This window comes from Lonchura striata, chromosome 12 (genome assembly GCF_050655825.1).
Source record: "Lonchura striata isolate lonStrDom1 chromosome 12, ASM5065582v1, whole genome shotgun sequence".
Taxonomy (NCBI): domain Eukaryota; kingdom Metazoa; phylum Chordata; class Aves; order Passeriformes; family Estrildidae; genus Lonchura; species Lonchura striata.
In genome coordinates, this window is record NC_140714.1 from 24,185,112 (window position 1) to 24,211,627 (window position 26,516).

Consider the following 26,516-nt stretch of genomic DNA (forward strand, 5'->3'; position numbering starts at 1 on the left):
ACCCAGCCCAGCAGCCACTGCGGTGGCTCTCTACCAATTGGCGAATCAATCAAGGGAGGGGCCCAGACATCTCAAGTTGAGGGCTGGGATGGTGTGTGATGGATAGAAGCTGAAATAAGGTCTTGAGCATGAAGTGTCCTGACAGGCTGGGGCTGGGAAAAGCCCAGCCAGAAGGAGAAGGCAGGGAAAGACAGAGCCAGGAAACAGCACTAGGAAAAAAGATATTCAAGCATCTAAGCTGGGTTTTCCTAACTCCCCCTTCCAACCAATATTACATTGTCCTATCCCTGTTCTTGTGGGATGAATCAGCACCAATGCAGGTGGGAATGGCTTTTGGATTTCAGATCTGACTGGAGAAAGATGGTTGCTGTCTTCTCAACCCCTACACAGGGAGAAGGGATACCCCCTCCCACTCCTGGCACCTCCAGCTCAGGCTGCTCCTGCATCACTTGCCTAATTCTGGGGAGGAGATAATAAGCTGTTCCATCTAGACCAAAGCTGTAGGACACTGCTGGGGAGCCCAAGCTCTGCTCTAAATACCTGGGGATGGGCCTAGCAACTCCCCTTTCCTTCCAACCAGCTTTGATGAGGAATCTGTTCCCCCTCCCCAAGAGCCCCTTGTGCACAGGAACACATGGTGAAAATAGTGGGAGCCATCCCCCTGCTCTGTCCCCACTGGCAACAGTGTCCAGTGCTGGAGGGATCATGGAGTGACCAGAGTCAGCCTCTCCCCACAATGTCCCCAGTCGACTGCTCCTCTGCAACTCCTCCCTTCAACATACAGTTTCTCTTCCCCTTTTATTGGTTAGTGCCTGCACTGGGAGTAAAGGCAGAGCCAAACCACAAGCAAGGGCAAGTTCGACGGGTGCACCTTGGTAGCGTCCTATGACACTGAATACTTTTGTTTTTCATGGAGTTGTCTCAGAGAGAAGTAGGGATGCTGTGGCAGCCTGGTAGGCCCAGAAATGGCACCAACTTCCCCAGCAGCATGATGCAGGGGATGTCCAGCTATGCCACCACAAGGTCCACATCCCTCTCACTAGTCCTAAACCCAGAGGAGACTGTTTGGCTGTCAGGATGGCAAAGCGCAGCCATGGGGCAGCCAGGGAGGGAAGAGACAAGGGGGCTTTTGTCTCTGCAGTCCTGTGAGGTGATCACTTATCCCCATGGTCTCCCCTTAGATGACGGCTGATCACTTCTTGCTGAGCAGCTGAGAGGCCATTCCCAGCCCTTTGTCCTGTGCAGCCCTCCCTCCTGTGAGTTGTCCAAGTTGCTCATAGGACAGGAGCAGGCATCTGGCTTGCGTGGGTGGTCACAATGTGTTCAGCCCCCTTGGAAATTCCTCCAAATGTTTCCCACTGCCTCAGTGAGTCTGCTTTAAAGTTCTGCTTTAGCTCTTCCACTTCTCTATTGAATGTACTTCTCATGTTTGGAGGTTTTTTTCATTTCCTTTTTTGCTCACAATTTCTTCCTTCATTTTGTCACTTTTCTGGTCTGAAAATGACCCAAGGAGACAGAGGACTGTTGGTCCACACAGACCATTGGTCCTCAGAGTCCTCTCAAGTGACCATGGTCCTCAGAGTCACCCCCAGGTTACCACTGGTCCCCACAGTTTCCTCTGGTGACATTGGTCTTTACAGTCCTCTCATGTGATTACTGGTCCTCACTTTCCCCCTGCCCTAGAGCACTATAGGATTTTGAAGTTCTAATGTGGCCAGTGGTCCCCAAAGACCCCACAGGTGACATTGGTCCTTGCAATCTCCCCTGAGGTGAAGTCTGTAGCCCCCCCCTCCCCCCGCCCCCCAAGCTGTGCCTGAGTGAGTTGTAGTGGAGTGGACAGGGAAGCAGTGCCTCTGGGTGTCATACTGGGTGGGTGGGTGAGCAGCGGCGACCACTGCACTGGGCTGTGATGAAGTGCCTTAAGAACCCCCTAAAAATGCCTGGGTGGGGTGTGTTATTGTGAGGTCTCTTAAGGGATGTGAGCAAACACTTGCAGAAACTCCCCTGGTACAAGGTGTTTGTGGGTGTGGTACTGTAGGGTCTCTTGGGAGGTCATTCACATGAACAACTTTCCTCAACAAGTTTCCTCACTGGCTGCACCTGATCTCCAGGTCTGCCTGGTACTGTGAGTGCTGCAGGATGTTGCACTCTGCTTGGGAGAGGAATTGCCCCATTTTCCCTGTGGATGCCAAGGCTTCAGGGAGGCATGCCCACACCTAAGCATTTCATCTGCCTGTCCCAAGTCAGCAGCGGTTGGGAGAGGCTTGGTGTCTCTCCTCTTGCAGTGAGATCCTTGAGCCCTGTGATGCCAGCAGGTGACTCTGGCTGCTAGGGAAATGCAGTCCTTACCCCAGCATTGTGGTTTCCAGGCTCTGTCCAAGGGAGAACAAACACCATTGGATTTGTGGTGTGGATATGGCCACAAGCCAGCCAGGTTTTCTGGCTTGCCATAGCTGGACTTATCCTGGGAAACTGCAGGAAGTTGTCCGGTGAAAGCAAACCTTTTGAAGCTACATGTTCAAGTTGATTTGGAGCATGAACTACATGACTTGCTGTGTGTGTGTGAACTCTGCTATCTTTCATGGGACATGGGCTTCTTTTTTCTCCTTTATTGGGAGCCTTGGGGCCACTTTACCTCCACGTGCACAATTACTTATTTCCATACAGTATGTGAGAGCATGTTAATCTATGCATAGGCACACTTGTACTGTTTCTCCCCCATGCCTTGGTGCTTCCTGCAATTAGTGCCAATAATTCAGCAGTGTTTCAGCTTGTATACATGGCTGATCAAAACCTCTCCAAGCTCATTCAACTGCTGAGGAAAGGCACATTATCTTAGTGAAAATATGAATGATTTATTTTCATTTCATATGCATATGCAGCTCCCACACATTACAGCAGAATTTCAGTGCTTTGTAAAGACATTTCTGGTTAGGTTCTGTCTGTGTGGAACAGTTCAGTCGCAGTACAAATGTTTCTGGAATATGGTTAATAAAGGTAATTTTTAGGGAAAAGAAAAAAAACAGAAAGTGACAGTAGGAGCGGATAGCTTTCCACCTTCTGACAAAAGTGTTACTGAAGCAGAACCATGAGAATTTCCCACTGAGCACTGAGGTGCCCTACATCTTCAGTGGGTGGACTGGCCAGTGCCACAAGCTAAGAGATGATAATGTGTAACAAGTGAGGAGGTTGCAGATGCACACTTGCATCTGTTTAGAAAATTCAGATGAGTCAAAAGCTCAGATTTCTCTTGCCAGGTTTCTCTTGTGCATCTCTGAATCAAGTTTGTCTTGAAATTGGAAATGCTCAGAACCTAGGTGAAGCAGAAGAAGGTAGTTCTTGTTATTGTGTAGTCAGTGGGCGGGAATGAAGACTGTTGGCTCTCTTCTGAGCTAAGCTTCTTTGCTCAGGATGGAGTTCTCGGACTCTGATTCCTCCATCTGCTGGTGCTTTCTGAAATGAGAGGGATGCTAGATGCTCCCTGGCAGAGACATTGTAGGAGTGCAGACAGCATCTGCCAGGGCCCAAGCAAGAGCTTTGCTGCTCAGTACAGAAATCCCCATGACATTTCTTTCCCTCCTCTTTCTGCCGCTCGGGCAGACAGGGACTGACCTTTGTCTCCACACCCAAAGCACCAACATGGCAGCCACAGCCATGGCAGCAAGCAGCCCGGCCATGAGAGCTGTGATCAGCACCACTTCTGAGTTCCCTGGGAAACATAAGGAGAAGCTGCCATGAACTTTCTGGGATTTGCTCCATCTTGTGGGGCAGGATGGCTCAGGATCCCTGTCCCCCATCCCCCATGGGTGGCACCTACCCCATGGGATGAGAAGGCTGCGGGTGCCCAGGCTGTGATGGCGCACACGGCAGACATAGCTGTGCCCATCATGGGGGGCCACAGCCAGGACGCTGCGGAGCTGGTAGGTGAGGTCAGCGTTGGGCAGGATGGTGCTGGTGTTGAGCGCTGGGCCTGGAGGCACCTCTTGGCCATCCTGCAGCCAGGCCACACTGATGGGACGGGGATAGAAGCCGGTGACATGGCAAACAAGCAGCAGCTGGTCTGGGCTGGGGGTGCGGGCGAAGACCCTGGCCACAGGCAGCTCTGGGGATTAGAGCAAAGGGATGGAGTAAGCACTCATGGGGCATGGCTGGGCCCCAGTGTGGGGGGGCTTTGGGGTACAGGGTCAGGTGTCTCACCTTGTCTCTCCAGAGCTGCCCTTCCATAGTGCAGGAGCACCTCCATGTCATCGACACAAGTATCATTGAAGAGAATTTCCACCAGCTCACTCAAGGCAGTGTAGTTCTGGAGAAATGACTGGACATACCGTGACAACTCGGTGTCCTGGGAGAGGGTCCAGGTGATATTCTTTGTGTCGAAGCTGAGGAAATCCTGACCATTGTAACCCACATAGCCAAAGGCCCGGGAGGTTCTGTTCGGGTACAACACGCAGCCTGCTGTGCACTGAACAACAAAGGGGTCTGGTGGGGCAAAGAGGAGAGAGAGGTTGTGTGAGGGGCTGGGATTGCCTTCCTGCAGACGTGGTCAGTGTCTCCTATACAGCACCAGCACTATCAGATCCTTCCCCACTTCCCAGCTGCTTTTCAGAAAGGGGGTGCAGTGAAGACTGAGTACTCACAGGGGATGTCCCTTTGCACGGCCCCTTCATTGATCAGATGGTTGAACTGCTGCAAATAGATCTTAAGCAGGTTTTCAATGGTGTCCCAGTCAGCTCGGGGCAGGGCTGGGCGTACCCAGGGCTGGCAGAAGTGGATGGACCATGTGTGTTTATCAAGAGAACCAAGTTCGATGTCTTCTAGCAAGCCTAGCCCCTCCATGTCCACAAATGAGGTGTTTTGGAAGGTGGTGGTCTGCAGCAGCCGGATAGTGAAGGTCCCTACATGAGACAAGGGTTGACAGGGAGGAGATGGGACTGGGAGATGAGGGCTGAGGAAAGTGGAGGAGCTGAAGGATGGTTCCTTGATATTGCAGGGATCTGTGGGTCCCCCATAAGCCTCTTACAGTGTTTACAGCCCCAGTTTCCATCTCCTGCACCCACCTGGGGTGGCTGCATCCCTCCTGGAGAGGAGGTGTGGAGCCAGGGGACAAGGAGGAGTGAGGAAGCAAGTGCCCAAGGTGGGTACAAAGCAGGAAGCCTCTCCCCTACGGAGTTCCACAGAGTTAGATGGGTAGATGTGTATGAGCCGGGGGTCCCACTTACCCTCCAGGTTTGCCCATGTTCCAGAGAGGAGGAAGAGATGGAGTAGGAGGGAGAGAAGACAGCAGCAAGGGCACTGCATGGTTCCAGCAGTGATGCCCAGAGTGTGCAGCAGTCACTCCAGCGGCAGTAAGAATACTGTTGGAAGATGTGGCCTCAGATGTCTCCTCAGGCTGACTCTGCCCAGGGAGCTCTGCTGGTGCTAATGGCCCTGGCAGCCAATGGGGCTGGCACTGAGGTTTAGGGGAGGGCTTTGAGGTTCCCGCTTGGAGTGAGCTGGGGCATCCTGATTATGGCTGTGAGTGCTGGGGGAATTTGATTGTGAGCAAAGTTGTTCCATTGCATGCAGGAGCAGTCCCTCATGGCTGCAGCAGCACCTTGAAAATCAGGGTGATTTGGGTGAACTGAGTCCTCTGTTCTACCCCACTTTCAGGTCAGTGTGTCTCTTGGCCATGTGCTGCATCCATTGCCCTGATAGGAATATCCCTTACTTGTGCCTGGCATATCTGGTCCTGCATAGAACAGTCATTGCCACCTGCTTTGCACTGCCAGATGGGTTCACAACAACATGGCTGTTTTGCCCACAGGGCAGGCAAGTCCTATTCCGACCACAGGGCCTCATGCCTGGGCTCTCTGTGCCCCAAGGCTGTGCACTGGTCCTATGCCTCTGTCAGCTCCCAAACCAGGCCACAGGTATGATGGGCCACAGGTATGTAAGCCTGTGGCAAACCTGCAGGAGAGCTGGGCTATGGCCTTGGAAAGCTCTGAGGGATAAGAGAGTGAAGGAGAAAAGTTGATGGTAATATCCCTTGACCCCTCAGCACTGATGGTCTCATCCTGGAGAAGGGACTTCCCAGAGTTGAGGTGATGAGCACTTCCAATTGGACCACAGCTGTGGGGTCAGGGATGGCTGAAGAAGCAAGTCTCCAGGAGCTCTTCTTGTTGTGCAAAAAGTGAACGGACTAGAGCAGCTATAGTGTGGTGGTCCCCAAGGGGAGACTGGAAAGGACTGTTTCCCACTGACAGTCATCAGACTACTGGAGCAGTGGCAGTTGGCTGGACAGGATCTTCAAGCTGGGATGGGGATGGGACCCCACCATCAAGCCCATTCCAGGGAGTTGTAGTGGATATGCAGCTTCCCCTTTTCCACAGAGCTCTATTCAATGCCATGGGGCCTGGGAGCTGCCTCTCTGCTTCCCTGCACCCCACAGTGTAGAGGAGCCTGAATTCTGCCCTAACCTCCCCATCAGTGAAAGGTCAGAGGAGGATCAGCTGCAGCCTGGCAGCTCCCCTTTCCTTCCCCCCAGCTTTGGTGAGGAATCCAGTCTACCTCCCCAAGAGTCCCCTGTGCATGGGAACAGAAATGGTGGGAGCCATCCCTCTGCTCTGTCCAAATTGGCAGCAGTGTCCAGTGCTGGAGGGACAATGTGGTGACCAGAGTCAGCCTCATCCCACAATGTCCTATATCCACTGCTCCTCCCTCACCTGCAGTTTCTTTCCCCCTTTTCTAGGGGTGCCCAGTGTTGAGGGAGAAAGCAGAGGTCAAACCACAGCCAACAATAAGTCTGAGGTGGGGTGTCCTGATAACAACCAAACACAGCAGAGGTATCCATGTTGGTATGTGACTCTTCCAAGGACAACTGGGACCAGGTGTCACTGCTCCATGTCACCATTTTTGGTGTCTCCAGCTGTAGGGACATGGGGAAGGCCCATATGGGGCTGCTGCAGGATGAACTCCAACACCCTATGACACTGAGTCAGATATGGGGACAAAAGGACACCGAACCCCTCCCCTTCCATGGAGCTGTCCCAGAGAGAAGTAGGGATGCTGTGGCAGCCTGGTAGGCCCAGAAATGACACCAACTTCCCCAGCAGCATGATGCAGGGGATGTCCAGCTATGCCACCACAAGGTCCACATCCCTCTCACTAGTCCTAAACCCAGAGGAGACTGTTTGGCTGTCAGGATGGCAAAGCGCAGCCATGGGGCAGCCAGGGAGGGAAGAGACAAGGGGGCTTTTGTCTCTGCAGTCCTGTGAGGTGATCACTTATCCCCATGGTCTCCCCTGAGATGACGGCTGATCACTTCTTGCTGAGCAGCTGAGAGGCCATTCCCAGCCCTTTGTCCTGTGCAGGTGCATGTGACAAAACTCAAATAACATGCAGCCCCCCTGTACGTCAAAAGTAGTACACAATCCACTTTTATCTACTCATATTTCATTTCTCCTTACTGCTGGAAATAATCACTAAATACAAAATTGCTAAATCCCACAAACTCCACAGAAACAAAGACAAACCCGAAATAGAGAGGTACTCCCCACTTTCAAGTTGGCATCTGCCACAGGCAACCATGTTTAAGGAGACAAAGGGAACATACCGTCAGCCTTCCTACTTACCTCTCCATCAGCAAAGGCAGCTGGCACATTCCAGCAGGTGATACTCAGCAAACAGCTAGAACTCGTGGAGAGACTGCCTTCGTTGTGGCAGAGATCAGCAAGGCAAAGCAAGGCAAGGCAAAGCAACTGGGCTGGGATGACCTTTTTGGCTGGGGTGGCTTTTTGCCTCAGCTGGGCACTGCTGGCAAGCTATGGGCAACTCAGACTGGAGCAGGGCCATGCTGTTCTTTCTGGCACAGTGTTGCTGACAGGCACTCCTACAATTTGCCTTGAGGCAGGCCAAGATGCAAAAGAGGAACAAAAGTGAGGGGGAAAAAGAAAAACCAGTGGAAAAATCCCAAAGATTCTGCCTTGAGCAAAGATAACAAGGCAAGAGAGGTCTGCCTGAGAGACCCCTGACTTTGAAAAGGAACCCCAGCAACCCCTGTCCAAGCCATGTCAACTTCCATCCATGGCACGGGATTATAAAGACACAGTAATAAGTTTGGGCACAGATAGATATGGGCTACAGTAACATCTTGGATTACCCAGGACACATGCTTATTTGAAGTAGGCCTATCTTCCTTCCTTCCCTTTCCCAGTCTCTGCTTTCCCTCAGACTTCTCTCCTCCTTCTCATTACAGCTGCAAGTCACACTCGATGCCACTAACCAAGTGCAGGGTACAAGGTCTGTGTACAGTGTGGGCTCTAGCTTTGTCTGTGTTCCCACCTGGCCTCTCTGCAGACTGCAGTCCCTTCAGGGGTGGGAGGGGGTAGCCTTGGCTGGCAGGTGAACCCCCATCCTGCTGCCCATTCTCACTTCCTCAGGAAGCAGGAGAGAGAGTCACAAAGGCAAATGTGAGAAAATGCTCATGGGTCAAGACACAGACAGTTTAACAAGGGAAAGAAACTCTCTCACTTCCTTATATCACACTGTGCCCAAGGCAAGCAGGAAACTGGAGGCCATCGGGCCCAAGCCCTTGCCCAAGCAGACTCATCTATAACCAGCTGCCCAGCTCAGGGGGTCCTTCAAGAACAACAGATCATTTAAAAAGCATAAGTACGGGAACAAAAGCTGCCTGAGTGTGGCCTTGGCATGTCTGAAATCTTCAGTTCCAACCTCATCCCATATATTTATACTGAATGCATAAATAATTACCCAAATTGTAGTGCAGTTGCAATATCTAATGCAAAATGTTTATCCATAATTTTGACCTTTTTAAAGCTGTGAAACATAGTACTGGAGTCCTTCTAATACTAGAAACCTCTGCTGCTCCTTTGAGGGAAAGAGTATCTTCTACATGGATAAGTCTGATTAAAATAACACACAGTTCCAAAGTGATGCTTGTTTTATTAGAATACCACATAACGTGAAATTCACAATTTATGATACTTAAGCGTTAAAATCTTAAAAGCAAGTTTCTTGCTCTATTCCAAAACCTCTAAGACGTGAAGAAAAATCCAACATGTTGTTCTAACCCAACATCTTCAGAAGATTACTTTGAAAACATTAGCAAAGTGGAATTCAATTTAAAGCATTTAATAGCTGAAACAAGCAATGTGAAAAGCTGAATTACAGAAGAAAACAGTGCAACCCAATATTCTACTACAAATCTACCTTTCCACAACAATTAGTACTTCTAGGTCAGTTTTTTCCACCAAAAAGATGTTGTAGTGGCGAAAAGATGATGCTGGGGAAACAGTAACAACAAGAAGAGCATATTAGACTTAAAATACTTATATGAAAAAAGCTTATCAGGATAAAAAGCTAATTTCTGTTTAACAGAAGGACACAATGCCAGTACAAAACAATATAGAGGGAAACTGAAAAAATAGAGGAAACAATGAGTAACTTGTGCACTAATGGTCTAGTCTCAGTCATTAAAGGAATGGCACACATTACAAGTAACAAGGAGTTTTCTTTTATTAAAAAAATAACAAAAAACAGCAGCTGCCAATATCTATCTGGTTCTGTGCAGTGATGGACAGCACCCACAGGATCCAGTCTCAGCAGCATGAGAGAACTCCTTTGGCATCCAGCAGGTGCCTGAACAATGACACTGATTTCCATTTAAAATGGTGCCTTTGGGAGTCAGTTACAAAGTCCAGATTTGCTCAATGGCCAAATAAAGGTCACATGCATCTTAATGGGGCTGAAGATCCATCTGGGAAGACCCTTTTAGTTGGCATTTCTCAGCTGAGAGAAGCCACTTTGTATAAGGGCTGTGATGGAGGTTCAGTGACCCTCTCATCAGGACTCTTTTCCCAAAGACAACTCAGAAGAGGAACACTTAGTGGTAATGCTACCCCTTAGCATGACATAAAATGACATCTCTTTTTTTTGCCTTGGGAGACTTTGGTTTAACCACAGAAAATATGTCTCCATACTTCAAAATTATGGAGAACAACCTGGCACTGCCAGAATCAGCCTTTGACACAGGCTTAGACAGAGCCAGGACTGCTCATCAGTGCAGGATTAGTACCTTCTCCAGAACTGTGAAAGACCTCTTCCTTCTGACTTTATGTTTCCTTTCTTTCCTGTTTGATCCATTTGCTGCTGCAGCTCCACTACACCCTTGGTCTTACTGGCTGCTCTTTTTTGTTCAAGGGCAAATTCCACAGGCCCCCCTGTTAAGGAACAGCAGCAAGAACAAAAACACAACCTCGCTCTCTACACACTCCCTGCATATCCAGGGAATGAGATTCTGTGGAAACCAGCAATTCCTTACTCACAGAAACTAAGTTGGTCACAGTCTTTAGTAAGGGATGCTGGGCTGAACTCAAGCTCATTTGCTTTGGAGGAATTCTAAAAGGAAAAGGAACCCACAAACTGTTACATAATGGTAAATGCTATTGTTCAGAAATTTTTGTTAGCTTGCTTCCTTAAAGTATTAAAAAGCAAGGTCTACACTCTTTGTTGTGTGGTTTCATTTAGGGATTTTTTCTGTTACGATGAGGACCTTCTTCACCAAGGTATTTTTACACTTCCTTCATCAGAACTTAACATAAAGCTGTAATTTATTTAGAAGATTTTAGCATACCAGATAATGAACTAATAGTACCTATGGAATACGCAGAGATTTTAAAAAACATGAATAGAAGAACTGTGGGAAACTACAGCCCTTGGACAGTGCAGGCCCCTGGACATTCATCCTTCTAAGACAGTCCTGGGACACAGACTTAATTTGGAAGGGATAAAAATGAAAAGTTCCAGAAGCAAGAGGTGGGCCAGGAATACCCATAAGGAAGGTGAACAACAACAAAAAGTACCACACAAAACAAAATAAGCATATAGAAACACAGCAAGATCATTAGGTAAACTTCTAAAAGAGAGTAAACCCTAAAACAATGACAGGTCCTAATGTTGTTTCCCTTGCACTAATCTCAGAACTGTTTAGGTTGGAAAAGCCCTGTAAGATTGAGTCCAATTGCTAGCCTGGCACTGCCAAGGCCATCACTAAACCATGTCCCCAAATGCCACATCTAAGCTCAGGTTAACACAAAATTCCAAACCTCTGATGGCTTGAGATATTTCCAGTTTAGTCTGAGAGCATTAACTAAGTTAGGAAAATTCTCTGGAGTGACAGGCTGAGTCTCTTTCTTTCTGTGACTCTAGTGCATTGTGTAAGTGAAAAGACATGCAGGTTTGACCACATTCATCCTGATCAGATGTCACCATCACAGGCCTGGGAGATGTTTGGATGACAGCTGGAAAGGCAATTCATTGAACAGTCATGTGCCTGTGGCACTTCCTTGCTCCTCATTCTGAATCCAACATCCTAAGTCAATCCCACAGGTACTACATAGAGAGATTTCCTTCCTGGTTTACAAAACCCCTCCCTTTTTGAGAAGCATTATAAAATACCACATGGATTTAAAACCAAAGCCATATATTGTTGATAAACTGAGAAAGTGCCTTGGAAGAACAACCAGAAAACCTCTGATAAAGTACAGGAGCTACTGACATGTTTTTTATCCTAAACCTAATCTTTCTTCTCAACCTGAATTAAAAGAAAAAACAAACAAAACCCAAATGAAAAGCATGTCAGAGAAATATTTGGCTTTCATCTTCTAAAAATGCATATTAGGACTTTTGCCCAGGATTTCACACAGTACTCATGACACCTGATCTGGCATTCACGAACAGAACAGTCTGTCCAGAAAACCCTCTCAGTTTAACAGTGCCTTAACTAGTGCAATTTCGAGGATAAGTAATGATGTCACAAGCAGCTGTTCCAGAAAAGGTTCTTCTTACCTAAGTTGGTATTTGCTGAGTTGTTTTTGCATCACAGTTCCAGTTTACCCAGAAAGCACTCAAGACCGGCCCTCCCACATTAGTTAACACAAGAACTTAAGAGTAACCTCTGCCACTTGTCACACTGTTTCTCAGGGTCCAAGCTGCTAACCTGGGTCTCCAGCATTCAAAAACTCTAATGTCTTGAAAACTGTACAATCAACAGAGGAATGCTGAGATATTGATTATAGCAAAATGGAGAATAAAAAAACATCTTTCAGAAAATGATCCTTATCTCATTAACAGTGTTTGGAGAACCTGAGGAAAGAAGCCAGAGAGGGCATGTGTAGAGGCCAGTCGCTTATACTGCAAAGATAAGCAGAGGGGGGAAAAAAAAGGGATACAAGTTTTAGAGACAAATAAACCTGCTTGTTTTAGGTAAGTTATTCTTTACTGAATACTCCCAAGGAGTCGCTAGGCAGACTTCTTCCTATCTTGCAAATCCAACAAACCTGTCAAAAAACCCTGTTCAGAAAAAATGTTTTGGGCTTCCTTTGTGAGCAAATCCAAGAGAAATGTGTTTACTTCCTTGGAAAAAACTCTCTTCCAAAAATTTAGAGGTGGGGAAAAAGCCAGAAAGGTGATAGTGTGGTAGGGATTTGAATCAAATTTAAAATGGGTATCCAGAAAATATATGAAGTGCATTTAGGAGGATGTGCAACATCCAGGAGGGTACGGGCATTAGGGTGTGACTAAGAGCAGTTCTATCTGAGCAGGCTTGGAGCCTGTGGGCTAGAAGAAAAAGAATCTTCTCCTCCTATCAAGGTCTTTGGAGAACAGAGAGCAACAGCCAATCCCTCTGGAACAATCATGTCATGAATCTACCTTCTGGTGACGTAGTGAGAAAAGGCATGGGACTGTTTCAGGAACAGGGTGATGCCTGCATGGCCATCAGCAGAGAGAGGGACACTGGTGGGGAGTGGCACATTGTCACAGCAAAGCCAGTGACAAGATGCCAGCACTCACTTTTGGCCCTTTGTGGAGTTCTCCACAAAGGGGCATGTGAGATGACAGAGGACTGGAGTCCTGGAGAACAGGCAGGGCATTCCTCAGGCTCAACTCTCAGAGGCTTGAGCTTACCCCCCGAGCTTGTAGCTTGACAATCAGAAAAGTTTGTGTCATCTCAAAAAAAAATATAACTCATCCCTTTGCTAAGTCTGGTGAGTCAAAAATTATGAGGGTGATGCAGGGAAAAAAAGGACCTGCAGGCATTTTTATGCTTGCCACTGTAATGGTCCAGGACTAAATAGGTGCTGTTGTCTCTTTCTGAATATTCTGTAGCTTACCTTTTCAAATCCTTGCTCTGCTTTACTCATGTGGTAAACACAGTCAGCTCCAGTTCTAAAGATAAGTAAGCAAAAACTGAGTTAAAAAAAGTCACAAAGAGGAAGCAGCCACTCCAAGTACTTCACTAGAAACCAGGACTTTAGTAGGACTCTACTCAACAATATATATTTGTACTCATGTTTCAAAGTCTTCCTTAAAAATGAAAATATGCACTCATTCTGCTTTTCTATGACAAACAAGCAGTTAATTACAAAAAGTGTTAAGTGAAAAGGAAGATGAGCAGATAACTGAGAAAGCTTGTGAATCCTACAAGGTTACACGGGCAGGTAGCAAAGAACCACAGAAAGATCTTGCAAGACTTGGTCATGGAGCATTAAAATGGCAGAGGAAATTCCATATGGGGAAATATGAAGGGATGCATGTACAGAAAAACCATCTTGGCTTCACTTGAGGTGATTAGAATCACTGGGAGTGCCACTTGGAGATTCTGATTTCTTAACACTCAGTAGCACCCCAAGAAAACCCAAATCCCCCAAGACAATTTAGGAGCAAAAGAGCTTGTCTAGAAAGAAGAGAAGACAAAGAGCTGGTCTCATTACAGCAGACACACTCCTTCCTGGGGCAGGGAAGATGCTCAACCTGAATGAGCTCTTCAGTCTAACAGTGTAACTGAAAAAAATGACAGAAGGCTTGAAGTTAGTGCTTGCCAATTTGATTTTGAATTCAAGCATACACTTAAGAATTACTGATTGTTCTAATAATAACTGCTGTGGCAAGATACAGGACCTAAAGAGAACTGCCAGACTGGATCATGAAATAGCCATTTTTGACCTTGTATTTTAACAATCTACAACCTGTGTCTTTGGCTAAAAGAAATAAAAAAGCATTCTGAATCCTGGGCTCATTCCTCCCTCATATCCAACAGTTGTACTGTCAGTAGAAACAGGCCAGGGGAACAGAGGTAGGATTAAAGGACTACATTTGCATGAGCAGGAAAAGAATTGGCTTTAGACTTTGTTAATATGTCTGCATTAAACACATTTGGGAATTGGGTAGGATATAAGGCACCAAGGTAGATAAATGGATATAGTCTGTACATGGGAGGGAAAAGGTGCACATAAACACTTCTGACCACTGGTGGATCCAGGTCTGTTTACCACAGACTTGTGAGGATTCAGCACAGGTGTAGATTTTCTTATTTTAAAAAAATACACTCTAAGAAGAAAGAAGCCTGCCAGCCTGTAAGTAACACTGACCTGAGGTAGTCAAGAACTAAGCACAAGGTTAGCCAAGAGCCAGCCCTGTACCCTCATGCAGAAGGGTGATTCAGCTGAGCTGAGTGATTCACCCCCAGCTGAATTAAGCAGAGCTCTGCCAAACTACTACCCTCAAGAAGTGATCCCTCCCCTCTGCTCAAGGCTGCTGAGGCCTCTCTGCCCCATTCTGGACCGGAAACCCCAGTACATGACTGGGACTCACTGGGACTCACAGCAAAGGGCAACATGCAAACATGACAATGGGATTGGGGAATTTTTTTCAAGTGGACAAGCTTTGAGAGATGAGGCTGTTTAGTCTGGAGAAGGCTTGGATGGGATCTTACCAATGTACATCTGATGGGAGGAAATGAAGAACAGGGAGCCAGGCTCTCCTCAACCCTCTTGTCTTCTGGCAGAACAAGAGGCAAAGGGCACAGACATGAAATTAAATCTGAACACAAGAAAAACCTTTTGACTAGAACTGTGGTCATACACTGCAAGTGGCTCTCCACAGTTGTGGTGGTTCCACCCTCAAAGTCTATTGAAGACCTGAGGGAACTTGCTTTGCGTGATCCTGCTTGAGCAGGAGGGGTCTGAACTTGATGATATCAAAGGACCTGTCCAACTTCAACCATTCTGTAAAATCCAGAGATAAAGATCTGATGTTCTCCCCCTTACACAGCCCCCTGAATTATTAGGCTAGCCCAGAGATCTGAGGCTTTGAGGGGAGGAATATCAAGAGATGGTAAAGATTTCTAAAAGAGGCTCTTACCCCAAGATATGTTGGTTCGGCTCTCTTTATTCTGTGATGTCCATGTGGAGAGCGGGGCAAAAGAGCACGAACAGGAAATGTCAGGGGTCTATCTAGACTTTGGACAGGGTGGGCTTCTCTGGCTCTCCGCCAACCCCGTTGGGGCAGGAAGGAGGGGTCCAGGGTTATCTTGATCAGAGTCACAGAGTCCTGGGGAAGGGGGCACAGAGTGCCCATGAGCTCACTGTAATGAAGATCTACTTGGGAATCACCATGAGAAGTTTAACTACCAAAGAAACATATGGTGAAGTTGTGTGAGAATACTCATGTATACACACAACACGTGCAATTTCATGAGCCTTTAAAGCACTTGGAAAAGACTGAGTTCCAAGGCCTTTTGCCATCAGCCTCAAGCCAAGAGGGCAGCGTTTATCAGATGGCTCAATAGAGCAGGCTGGAAGGTAAGTGGAAAACTGGTTCCAGTTCTTCCCTTGCTGTTCTAGACTCACATGTGCAAGCCAATGCACTGTTCTGTCTGGCAGCTGAGCTATCACCTCATTGTGACTCAAAAGGTGATGTAATACAGAGGAGTTAAACAGGCAGAGGTCTGGTCAATGGTATGGGAATTTGAAAAGTACAGGACTTTTTTCCCAATATGAACAATGATGCTTAGATTCTGTAGCCATGGAAAAAAAAGGAAGAAGGAAAATGGGACAAAGGATTGCACAGAAATGAAGCATGAAGAAGGTACAAGAGCCATTGAAAATATTAGTATGTGTCCTGGGAGACTCTTGGAGTCAACTGACCTGTCCATACATGACTCTGGGCATGAGGTATCATCTCTGACTTCCACTCTTCTCCTCTTCACTGCTTCTTTCATTGCAGTACTTTCTGATATTTCATTTCTTCTCCTGACCTTCAAAGCATTTCAAATTTGGTATTGGTAACAATAGATTTTGACTTTTCTATTTTAGAACAAAATTCATAGTTAATGTACATTCTTATTTTGCAAAAATTGTTCCTGTTTATACTCTAAAAAAAAAAAAGGATCCAGGACTAAAACAAACACTGGGAGCTCATCCAAGAGAATGATGCGCAACAGTTTTAAACAAAGTATTTCTTTCTAGGACATCCTATTTCTTCCACTTTCAGAGGACTGCCAAGGAATGTAAATAGCAGGAATGCAGAGATAGAAAAAATTCCTAAGGGGAATTTGGACACTTCCTTGGGGGAATCTGGATTTGAATTATTCTTCATTAATTCACTTCAGACACTTACCTATATTGAAAATAAACCTACCTTGAGCTCTCATTACACAAAAACTTCTCAAATAAGCATAATTTTGCTGTTTATGACACAGTACCTAAGGAACTACTTCATTACTCAACAAGATCAACCTCACAGATTCTTCCAGTGATGAAAACACTGGACAGCTCACTCAGTCAGGCTTGCAGAAAATCCATAGAACTGAAGGCAGCAGGCTCTTAAGTCCTGATACAGGACCGCTTTCCAAGCCCAGCAGAACTGCCAGAAGAACATCTCTCCCTTTGGATGGTTCTAGGTGAGAATTCAGTGACACTTTACACTGCCTGACTAACTCCTAGTGGTAGGAGAACTCTAGCATTGCCTAAAGGCATATATTCTGCTTCTCAAGAATACTTAGAACATAAACAACAGAATGAAACCAAATGCACAACTTACAAGCTCATCACTGCCCTTGTTTACTTCTTTACCTGCAACAGAGGTATAAAACTTAGTGAATATTTAGACTGGACTTTCTTTAACCAACTGAAAAGTACATTTTTGCACTGCAATTTCTCTTCCAGGAGCAAGATAAACTACTGGGAAACAGTCTGGAACTGCAAATACACTGAAATAGAAAATGTGCAAATACAGCTTTTTCTGAACCAGAATTCCTGGCTATGAACACCAGATATCAATGGGATGGGACAATTGCTTATCTTAGAGAAATTAAAGGTATCTTCAGAAGAGAAGGGCCTGAAGAACAGTTAGCATCTCGCTGTGCTTTGGGTACCCAATGGAAGACACAAGGAGATCCGGAACACAGCCTCTAGAGAATATTGGCCAGCTGTAGGATGTATGGAATTCACACATATTTCCCTGAAGAAAAATTCCCACCAGGAGAAATTTGAGATATCAAGTCTGAAAGCAACAGTGCCTTACACTGTTCCTAATTTTAGAATAGCAATACTGTACAACTATCTGGATAAGGCAATTAAATACTGTAGCAGGTGTGCAGGGAAGTGAGTGAACTCTCCATGGTTACATTCAAACATGGGATGTTTGATAGCACATGCAAATAGGTGAGACTAAGAAATTACGAGTTGGCCATCTTATAAAGATCCCATTATGTGCAGTCATTAAAGAAAAATAGTAAGTTTTTCCAGAGCCTGATAATCACAACAGGAAACAGTATGAATACTCAGTTTTCACTACAAGGGCACTTAAATGTAGAGTCCCACGGAGGCCTTAACTGTGGCTTGAGATTGTTCAGAGAATTCATAGAAAACCTGGAAAACAAGACACTGTTGAGGTGAAAATGCTTGCTATTTATCTAAATGACATTATTACCATGACTACTATCATTATTTTTTTAACAAAAATCCATTATTTCTTTAGGGAAATAGCAACAAAGAATGTGATGTTATATGTCAACAAATGTAGTCATGCACAAGGAAGAATAACATGTGTCCCATATACATATATGTGATGGCTCCAGCCCACTGATTGACATTAAAAAATGAAGGTTGGGAGCCACTGGGCATAGCTTCATAAAAATACCAGCTAAAGAGTCACCGGCAGTTGGAAAGACAAAGGGGAATTTAGGGAATTTTAGAAAAGCAAAATGAGACAATAAACACTATTTCAGACTCATGGTACAGGCATTCCACATGCAGTTTTGGTCTCTCTGATTCAGATACAGTAGGCAAAGGAAAAGAGAAAAGCAAGACCATAGATCATAGAGGTTTACAGAAATTACCCAAATATAATCACAGTGACTTACCACAAGATAGGCTTCGCTGAAATGAGTTCAATTCCAGATACAACGTACAAATGTAGGGATAAGGCATGAGATGGACATTCTCATGTTTGAATTTCATCTTTGATACTCGCTCCCATTTACTCAAATCTGAGAAGTATGATAAGACTTAAAAACACAACACTAACATTTCAAAGGAGCATGAGTCCTGACAATGTTTTCTAAAGCTTCAAAAGTCACAGCACACTGCACATGTGCACAAGGGAGCAAATACAACTTGTTATTATGAACTTGTGAAACTGCACCAGTAACACACTACAGGAAACATTTATCCAGGCTTACTTATCCACACTGCCCCATCAATCACCTGCATTAACAGTGTTCTGTTCCCTTAAATGTGCTTGCCTTCAGTACTGACACCCTCCTGCAAAAAAACATGCCAGGATCTTCCAAACCTGTAATAAAAAAACTCTTAAGCAGTCTTCCTAATTAAAAAGGAATTATTTTAAAATTTTATTTAAAAATTAGAAAGGATTTGGATTCATAGAAGCAGCATCATTAAATTTACTTCACAGTTCAAAATGGGGAAAAAAATAATTGACATGACAACCACCACAGTGACAGCCATTCCTTCATGTGAGTCCAGTTCTGACATCCAGGAGCTTCTGCTTGGAAGGTCAAATGGTGCTGGACATGAGTCCCCTTACATACCTCTGATCTCAGGGAGAAACAGGTGAAATGAATTCTGTTAGTCCTCATTTGCTAGCAGAAACTAACATCTCGGGGACAGAAGATGATGAAACATTGATACAATCAGTTCCTTTACGGACTGAAATTTCCTGATTTTTGTCTTGAATGACTCATAGTTGGTGATTAACAAAGATACTCTGTCACTCTACAGAGAGCAGACAACTGTAAAACAACTCTGCAGGCCAGGCCTCTGAGCTTACAGTTCTCTTCCAAGCCCAGTGCTGGCTAAGCATGTGGATGGACTTAGAAGTTCTAGAAATACAAGTTTGTAGACCAAACACTCTTCAACACACAGACAGAACTGGTTGAGCTTCAGAGCAAACTAATTGGTTGGTTGGGTGTCTCCTGTATAATGATGCTCTTGGCTACCTTATCTTCTTGACTCTAACACAAGTAAGTTGCTGGTTTATGTACCTGCTTCAGACAGAGGAAGAGGAAGGCCTCATTCCTGCCTGCTATTAGGAGGCATAATGCTGTCTTCTAAGACCAGAAGGGAATGCGTCAGAGGTATTCATTACTCCTGGGCACTCAGAATCACAGGAGATTATGCCAGATCTGATCCAAAAACTGACAGAACCTTTAGGACTGGAAACTACTAACATTTAACAGAATTACCTTTCTTTTCAACAAAAGCCTTAGGAGAGTAACTTCTCAACCCATTACAGAACAGTAACTACAACAGAAATGTTAACAGTCACCATCTCTTTTATCAAGTTATTATAACTTTAAATTAAAAATCTGCCAAGTATATACCAGACACAACTGAATTCTGTCTGGTTGCACAGGGCAGAAGAAAAAAATGAAGGCCACTTATGCATTCTGATGACAAAACACCTATAAGGAGGAGGAGTCTGTAGTACAGCTGCTAGGTAGAATAATTCAATCTCAAATGCTTGAGCACTTCTCTGTCAAAAGTGAAATCCCGGGAAATTACACTCCTCAAAACCTGTGCTTCTATATGACTATGCTGTGCAATTGCACACAGCTTTTACAGCACTGTCTGTGGATAGCAGGCCAGACTGACAGCAGCTCAATGACTCTGAAAACTTTAGGGAAGACAGAAAAGATCTGCTGACTGGTGCCACAGGAGTGAGAAGCATGAGCGCAGTAAGGTGAATACTGTGCCGATGACATTCACAATTCACAATTGCTTCTAGGCTTCAAAGACTGAAGAGGGGACCAGGATAACTGGATGATAATCCTGCAGGCTTTGTGTGTTCAAAAGCCTGTCTGGACGTCCAATTATGTTAGCTCACCTACTGCTTCTTGTAAAGTTCACTCTGTGAGATACTTTTTGCTTCTCTCAGCCATGTCTGTGGAGACATGAGCACAGATTCACACTTGCTCCCACTCTCCATCCCCAAAGGCTCACGGCGGTTTAACCTTAAGGGACCTTATAAGTATAGTACTGTGAGTTTCCCTGCCCATGAGCCAGCATTGCTGGTCCCGTAAGGAGTGTTTTACGTTCTACAAACCTTTGGGAACAATGCACTGGCTGTGCTTCCAAGTGCATGAGGTGGGCTTCCTGGCACTTTATGTACACCTTTATTTGCTCTGGCTAAACCTAATTTGGAACATAGAGCCTTTAGGATGAAAACATTGCAAAACACTCTCGTCACAGCAGTTCTTGGTGACGGCAACACCTAAGGTGTTCAGAATACCTTCAGCCAATGTCAAACTGCAAAGACTGAAGTAGTACTACTCCAGCTGAAGATCTGCACACTCCTACACATAAATGTTGACTTATGCAATGCCCAACAGATAAAGTCATTGAATCTTTTCTTTTATGAGTAGGAAAGAAAGGATACATGGAAAGATGGTGAAGTGGTGTGTAGAAAATGGATGTAAATCATCAAGATTTCCAAGGATTACTCGAATCACTTCCTGGAGAGACCAAAAAATAAACAAAGGAAAAATATTAAAAACATAGTCATAATTCCATTGTCAAGTACACTTTCAAGGCTTGGGGAAAAATTAACATTACTTTACAGTTTGCATGAATCATGGAAGACCAGGTTCTAAATATTCTGCTTTTCCTTCTCCCCTTTTTCTCCCCACTCCCTCCCGCCATTTTAGTGTGCATTGCACTGACAGACTCATAGAAATTTAGGTGAGTGAGTACCTTAAATTAACATAGAAGAATTACTATGGAAATGGGGGTGTGCTTTTAAATTTAGAAGTTTTAAATTTAATGAGTGTCATTTTATTTTTCCAGCAAAATTTACTTCTTCCTCTTTCTCTGAATATTGACCCAAATTAGTTACAAGGCAACTGCAGTTAAGCCCCAACAAACTCCTCCTCTACAAAAAAAACTTTTTCCAGTAATACCTTTCAACATTTTCAAAAGGGGAAAAAAAAATCATAATTCTTCATATCAATTAAAATCAGCACATTTTCTTCAGTAAGGTTTTCAATGCTATTACTTTGAAGTTTTTTAGAAATTAAGTAATAGGAAGGAGCACTATTAAGCAGGCAGTATATTTGTTTCAATTTCTTAATAATGGCAGGGGCCTTCTTCTGTCTCAGGAAAAAGATGACAACAATACAACTCATCCACTGTGACCATTAGTTTTGCTTGGACACAAAGCAATGGCATCATTAAAAGAACACCCATTGGTTCCACAGTTGCAAGGGAAGCATGTGCAATTTAGCATTAGATTAACCTCCATCAAGACAGCTCACCAGTACTGCCACAACTCCTGAAAAACCAAGAGGGATTAACAGCTAAATCAAGCCTGACAATTTGAAAGTGGTGGTCAGTTTCGAGGTTGAGACTGAAATCCTGGGGAAGAGCTCCTGCAAGAATGACTGAAGAGGAATCAGAAAGGAATTGGGTGCAATCAGCTCAACAAACAGGAGTGTCCTTTTGTCCAATTTTAACAGTCAGTAGCTTCTTTGGAATATTTAAAACAAAAGCATGACTCTTCTACACTAAATTTTGCCTGCTGAGGAACATTTTTCATTTGTCTTTTTTTTTTTTTTTTTTTTTTCCCTGTGCTTGGACTCTCTAAGGAAGTTCCCCATTACTCACACTTGAAATGCTGCATTTGACAAAATGTTCTCAGTCCCATAACAAGCTTATGATTTGTTCAGTCTAACACCCATCTAAGGTCCTATGGACTTGCCTCAGCTCCTACCTCCAACTCCTTGGCAGCACTTTCAGTGAGACTGAGTTTGGGAGAGCTGTGAAACAAAGAGACAGTTGGAACCACCCCAGTGAAAACACAGTGAAGCTACATTTCAAGTAAGAGTTTAAACAGTAACAAAACATAATTCCCACTGAACAGGAAAAAATACTTAGCGAGCAGATTGATTCCTAATCTATTGCTCTTAAAAAGCATCCCTTATTCACAAGGATTGTTCCGTGTGAACTTTCTATCCACCTGTGTTTTGTGTTTTAAAGTCTTGTATTAATTTACTGCCACATGCAGTCAACAAACAGCAGGCTGACTTCTTGGTTTTAACACACATACCTGTTGAAGTTGCCATACCGGATTTTAAATTTGTACACATGCCTGCCAGCATGAAGAAATCTTGTTTCGGGCAATGGATAGGTGAATGGTTTCAACGACATCTCTCTCCCAGACTAGGAAACGCCAGACTAGGAAAGCAGAAGAGTCAAAGGTTAATTCCTAAAACCTCTCACCACATCTCTTTCTGTAGTATGAAAAGATTATATGCAGTTTTTCTTCTAGGGGACATTTGCAAAGAGAATTATCCTACCAGTCAGCAAACGGCTGATCTGAGTGTTCCGTTTTAATAACGACGTGTCTTTGAGCAGGACCCGAGGACAGACCTAGAGCAGACGCCCACCTCGTCTTCAGCTGCGCTGCCCTGCAACTGTCCCTGCCGAAGTCCCTGGAGCTTTACGGGCCTCGTGCCATGGGGATGGCAAACCTCCTCTCCTCACCGCCCCACCAGACTCTTCCGCAGAGCCCTGTGGGGCCCGCGACCGGCACCGGCTGCGAAGGAAGCCCCGGCTGCCGCGGATCCCAGCAACCCCCGAGAGTCCGGCCCGCAAGAACTCATTGCTCCCCACTCTCACCGCACGTCCCCGGTGCCCCGCGGCCGTCGGCGCAGCCACGAGCAGCGAGCAATGCCCAGCTGTCCCCGGGGTGGGGCGGAGAGGCCAGGCCCGCTGGGGCAGGGCCGGACCCCGCTGCGGACGCTGGCCCAGCGCCTGGCCTGCCAGACGCAAGATGGCGCGGCCTTTCCAGAGTCGGGGGCGGCCTGAAAGGCCTCGGACAGCTCCGGCGCCTACCGGCCACCTTCCGCTCTACTGGTCCCACTGTGCCGACCAAGCCCTGGCCTCCGCCGGGGCCGGGCCGGGGCTGCGGACTGAGCGGTGCCGAGCGCAGCCTCACCGAGCCGAATGGAACCGAACCAATGAGAGCCTAGCTAAATCTAGCGGAGCACAACCGAACAGAGCCGCATGGAGACGACGAGCCCAGCCGAGTTTAGCTGAGTTTAGCCTAATCCCGCCGAGCCCAGTTGAGCCCACCTGCAGGTAGGGAGCGGGAACTTGGCCCAGAGCGGGTCCGCAGCTCTGCAGCCCCTTTCCTCTAAGGGGTACCGGGGCCGGACGTGCAGGGGTCAGGTGCTGGAGTTGGCCGGGGCTGGGCTGCTGAGGTGGCATCTCAGATGAGGCAGAGGCACCGGGCGGCTCCAGGAGGCACTAGACCTGCGAGAGGGGCTAGGGGTCGATCCTGAGCCACTACAGTACGTCTTTTCTCTTTCTGATTCACACAGCTTCCTGCTCCACTTCTGCTGCTTTCTGTTGCCCTCCCTTTATATAGCTATAACATTTTATATACTACATCTCTTTAAGAAAGACTGGAATTGAAAGATCTTTCCTTTTCCCACAGTGTTAATATCCAGGGACTGATACAGCATCCGTCACCGTCCTGTCACAGAGGGGAAGTTATATAAGCAGCAGCATGATGGTACCCCTCAGCATTGGTAAAGACATGATGTAGAGAATAATTCAGCAGCTGCAGAACTTAGGGAGTCATGAAGTAAATAGATGCATTGATTTCATGCACAAGCAGGAAATTGGTAACTACCAATGTTCAAGCAAGCAGATACCACCGTGGAAAACACAGCTTCACTAACAATGCTAACCTTCTCTAACAACACTGAGCCCACCATTCTGGGTGCATCTCAGCAAGAAGGCCTATGTCCTGTTTGAGCTGCTCTTCAATAGCGAATGGGAGGCTCAAAGTTGGCTTTACAGTAGAACAGCACCCTCAGGAATACCTCCAAGAAATTCTTGGGGTGCACCAAGGTACTCCCCAATGCTAATGGATCTTGCAGCTAGGCAGAGTACCATCTTGCCATGGTGTTGCAAACTGGTGGCTGAAAACTAGGCAAGAAAACAGTAGTCCATACAGAGCAGACACAGGGCCTACAGAGCAGATACTTGTTTAATCAACACCAGGAGTGAGGGGAATAGCTCCACCACAAACTCACTTGTCCATTCTTTGCACAGTACTGCATTTTATACTTTTTTACATAATGTGTATATGATAATTTCCTAACCTTCATATTGCAATGTATTTTCTAATTACATGATTATGTAAGCCCTTGTAGCACATGTGCGGTTTCTGCATGAGCTGATCGTCAGTCTCCTGGTGGTTGTTTTGGATGAAGGTTCATAAGTCTTCCTGAGGCTTGAATTTTTCACCTGTTTTCTGTGCAAGCTCTATAAGATTGTCTGCTCAAAGAGCCACTGGTTAGCTTTTGCAGTTAGCTTGTTCTGCTAAATTTGCTGATTTCTAAGAAGTGCTTCATTCACATACCCTGTTCCAAAGCAGCTACACTTTACATAGCTACAGCCTGTGCATAGTTCAAGCATTATCTTGTCACCTAGCCATCAGTACAAGTAACTCAATGTCCATTGTGACACAGCACAGCACAACCTCATGGAACTCAGCAGACCATTGTGGCAACCTGAAATCTCATGGATCCAAGTGTCTACTTAGACAAAGTAGGGGCTCATAGCACACAGGTGCCACTGGGACATTGCCAGCTCTTGTAGAATCCAGTGTCCATTGTGACACTGCACAGCCTCATGTAGACATGGGGACCATTGGAATGGAATCTTATGGAACCAAGTGTCAATTGTGAATACAGCATAGCCTCATGGAACCCAGGGACAACTGGAACTGAGCCATGGCTCGTGGAAGTGAGGGGCCATTGTGACATAGCATGGCCTCTTGGAACCCAGGAGGACATTGTGGGACAATGGAATCCCATGAAACCAAGTGTGAATTGTCAAAAGAGAGGGGCTTCATGGAACCTAAATGACTATTGTGACTCCATGGCACTGCTCATGGAAACAAGTGTCCATTATGGCACATCCAGGTCTAATAGAACGCAGGAGACCATTGTGATGCAATAGAATCTCAAGACACCAAAGCTTCATTGTGACACAGAGGGGCCTCATGGAACCAAGGAGACTGTTGTTAGGCAACAGAATCTCATGGAACAAAGTGCAAATTGTCAACACATCAGGGCCTCATGGAAGCCAGATGCCAATGGGAGGTTGAAAGGTTTTAAAGCATTGTGCCTAGGCATACTTGGGCAAGAATAAGATACATTGTAACCAATATAGAACACGGCAAATACTAGTCACAAGCTAGAGACACAGGATGAAGCTTGGCAAGAAATAGGGAGCAAAACTTTCAAACAATGAAGTACAAAGCTTGCTAAAACCAGTGAAAATACTGCTGAAACAGCTAACAAGAGACTGCACATGCCTAGAGGAGAAAGGTAAAAAGGGCATGGCAATGAAGAAGTCCAGCCTTCATCAGCAGACCACCGAGGAAGATGCAGAGCCTTCCTCAGTGAGATCTGGGTGCACTGCACCTGTGTTTTGCATATGTAAAAACATGATGAGTTCTAAGAAATAGTTTGCATAACCACAACTTTTCTAAGGAAAACAGTAAATATACATGAAATATAAACATGTATTGTAATCTGCTGTGTACTTTTGCTGTGCACTGTTAGGAGGAATAATCCCTGTGTACCCAGCCTGAATAAAGCAAATACCCGTTGCTAGGAATTTGTCTCAGAAGTATCTCTTGGCCTGGTTTGGAGTGATTGAATATTTCAAAGGCTCATGCTAGCAAGTGTCCATTGTGAAACAGCTGTTATGGAACAAAACAGGACATTGTTGCACAATGGAATCTCATGGAAGCAAATGTCAACACCTTTACAGCGAGGCCTCATGAAACCCAGGCACTGTAAAGCAAGGAATCTTGGGGAAAAAAGTTTCAGTTTTGAACAATGCAGGTCTTTATGGAACACAGATGCCACTTGGATAATTCCAGGGCACGTGGAACTCAGTGTCCATTGTGACACAGCACAGCCCCATGGAATTCAGCTGACCATTGTGATGCAATGGGATCTCATGGATCCAAGGCTCTACAATGACCAAGGTGCCTCTGGGAAATTGTCAGGCCTAGCGGAAACAAGGCTTCATTATTGCACAGCAAGGTCTCATGGCACCCAGGAGGCCACTGTGTCGTAATGGAATCTGGTGGAAGCAAATGTCCATTGTGACACCGGAGAGCCTCATGGCACCCCG

At 45.7% G+C, this 26,516-nt stretch overlaps 2 protein-coding genes across 3 annotated transcripts; both read right to left on the minus strand.

Annotated features, from left to right (window-relative positions):
- Nucleotides 1–3,246: 3,246 nt before the first annotated feature.
- Nucleotides 3,247–5,439, minus strand: LOC110475410 (antigen-presenting glycoprotein CD1d). Its single transcript, XM_031505945.3, has 6 exons — nucleotides 5,220–5,439; nucleotides 4,638–4,895; nucleotides 4,198–4,479; nucleotides 3,818–4,102; nucleotides 3,613–3,709; nucleotides 3,247–3,453 (listed from the first exon to the last, which is right to left on the minus strand). Exons 1-6 carry the CDS (start codon nucleotides 5,296–5,298, stop codon nucleotides 3,393–3,395), a joined length of 1,062 nt encoding a protein of 353 aa, XP_031361805.3. The 5' UTR covers nucleotides 5,299–5,439; the 3' UTR covers nucleotides 3,247–3,392.
- Nucleotides 5,440–8,920: 3,481 nt separating this feature from the next.
- On the minus strand, nucleotides 8,921–23,220 carry MAJIN (membrane anchored junction protein). 2 transcript variants are annotated; one of them, XM_085590921.1, is made up of 12 exons: nucleotides 22,974–23,220; nucleotides 22,402–22,529; nucleotides 22,066–22,111; nucleotides 20,737–20,812; nucleotides 18,203–18,328; nucleotides 16,879–16,910; nucleotides 15,984–16,093; nucleotides 13,170–13,224; nucleotides 12,142–12,189; nucleotides 10,323–10,395; nucleotides 10,073–10,217; nucleotides 8,921–9,280 (listed from the first exon to the last, which is right to left on the minus strand). In XM_085590921.1, exons 2-12 carry the CDS (start codon nucleotides 22,500–22,502, stop codon nucleotides 9,235–9,237), a joined length of 858 nt encoding a protein of 285 aa, XP_085447047.1. In that variant the 5' UTR covers nucleotides 22,503–22,529; nucleotides 22,974–23,220; the 3' UTR covers nucleotides 8,921–9,234. The 2 variants fall into 2 exon arrangements, with proteins under 2 accessions (XP_085447047.1, XP_031361785.1); XM_031505925.3 differs by lacking the exon at nucleotides 12,142–12,189.
- Nucleotides 23,221–26,516: the final 3,296 nt, after the last annotated feature.

What these genes read in the sequence shown, in the direction of transcription:
- LOC110475410 (XM_031505945.3), bottom strand. Translation starts at nt 5,298, where the DNA reads ATGCAGTGCCCTTGCTGCTGTCTTCTCTCCCTCCTACTCCATCTCTTC. An exon ending in GGCAGCTCTGGAGAGACAAG is followed by an intron (nt 4,103 to 4,197) that starts GTGAGACACCTG and finishes TCTAATCCCCAG; the next exon opens with AGCTGCCTGTGGCCAGGGTC. An exon ending in CAGCCTTCTCATCCCATGGG is followed by an intron (nt 3,710 to 3,817) that starts GTAGGTGCCACC and finishes TATGTTTCCCAG; the next exon opens with GGAACTCAGAAGTGGTGCTG.
- MAJIN (XM_085590921.1), bottom strand. Translation starts at nt 22,502, where the DNA reads ATGTCGTTGAAACCATTCACCTATCCATTGCCCGAAACAAGATTTCTT. An exon ending in TCAGCGAAGCCTATCTTGTG is followed by an intron (nt 16,911 to 18,202) that starts GTAAGTCACTGT and finishes CCTCTGTTGCAG; the next exon opens with GTAAAGAAGTAAACAAGGGC. An exon ending in CCAGAGTCATGTATGGACAG is followed by an intron (nt 13,225 to 15,983) that starts GTCAGTTGACTC and finishes ACTTATCTTTAG; the next exon opens with AACTGGAGCTGACTGTGTTT.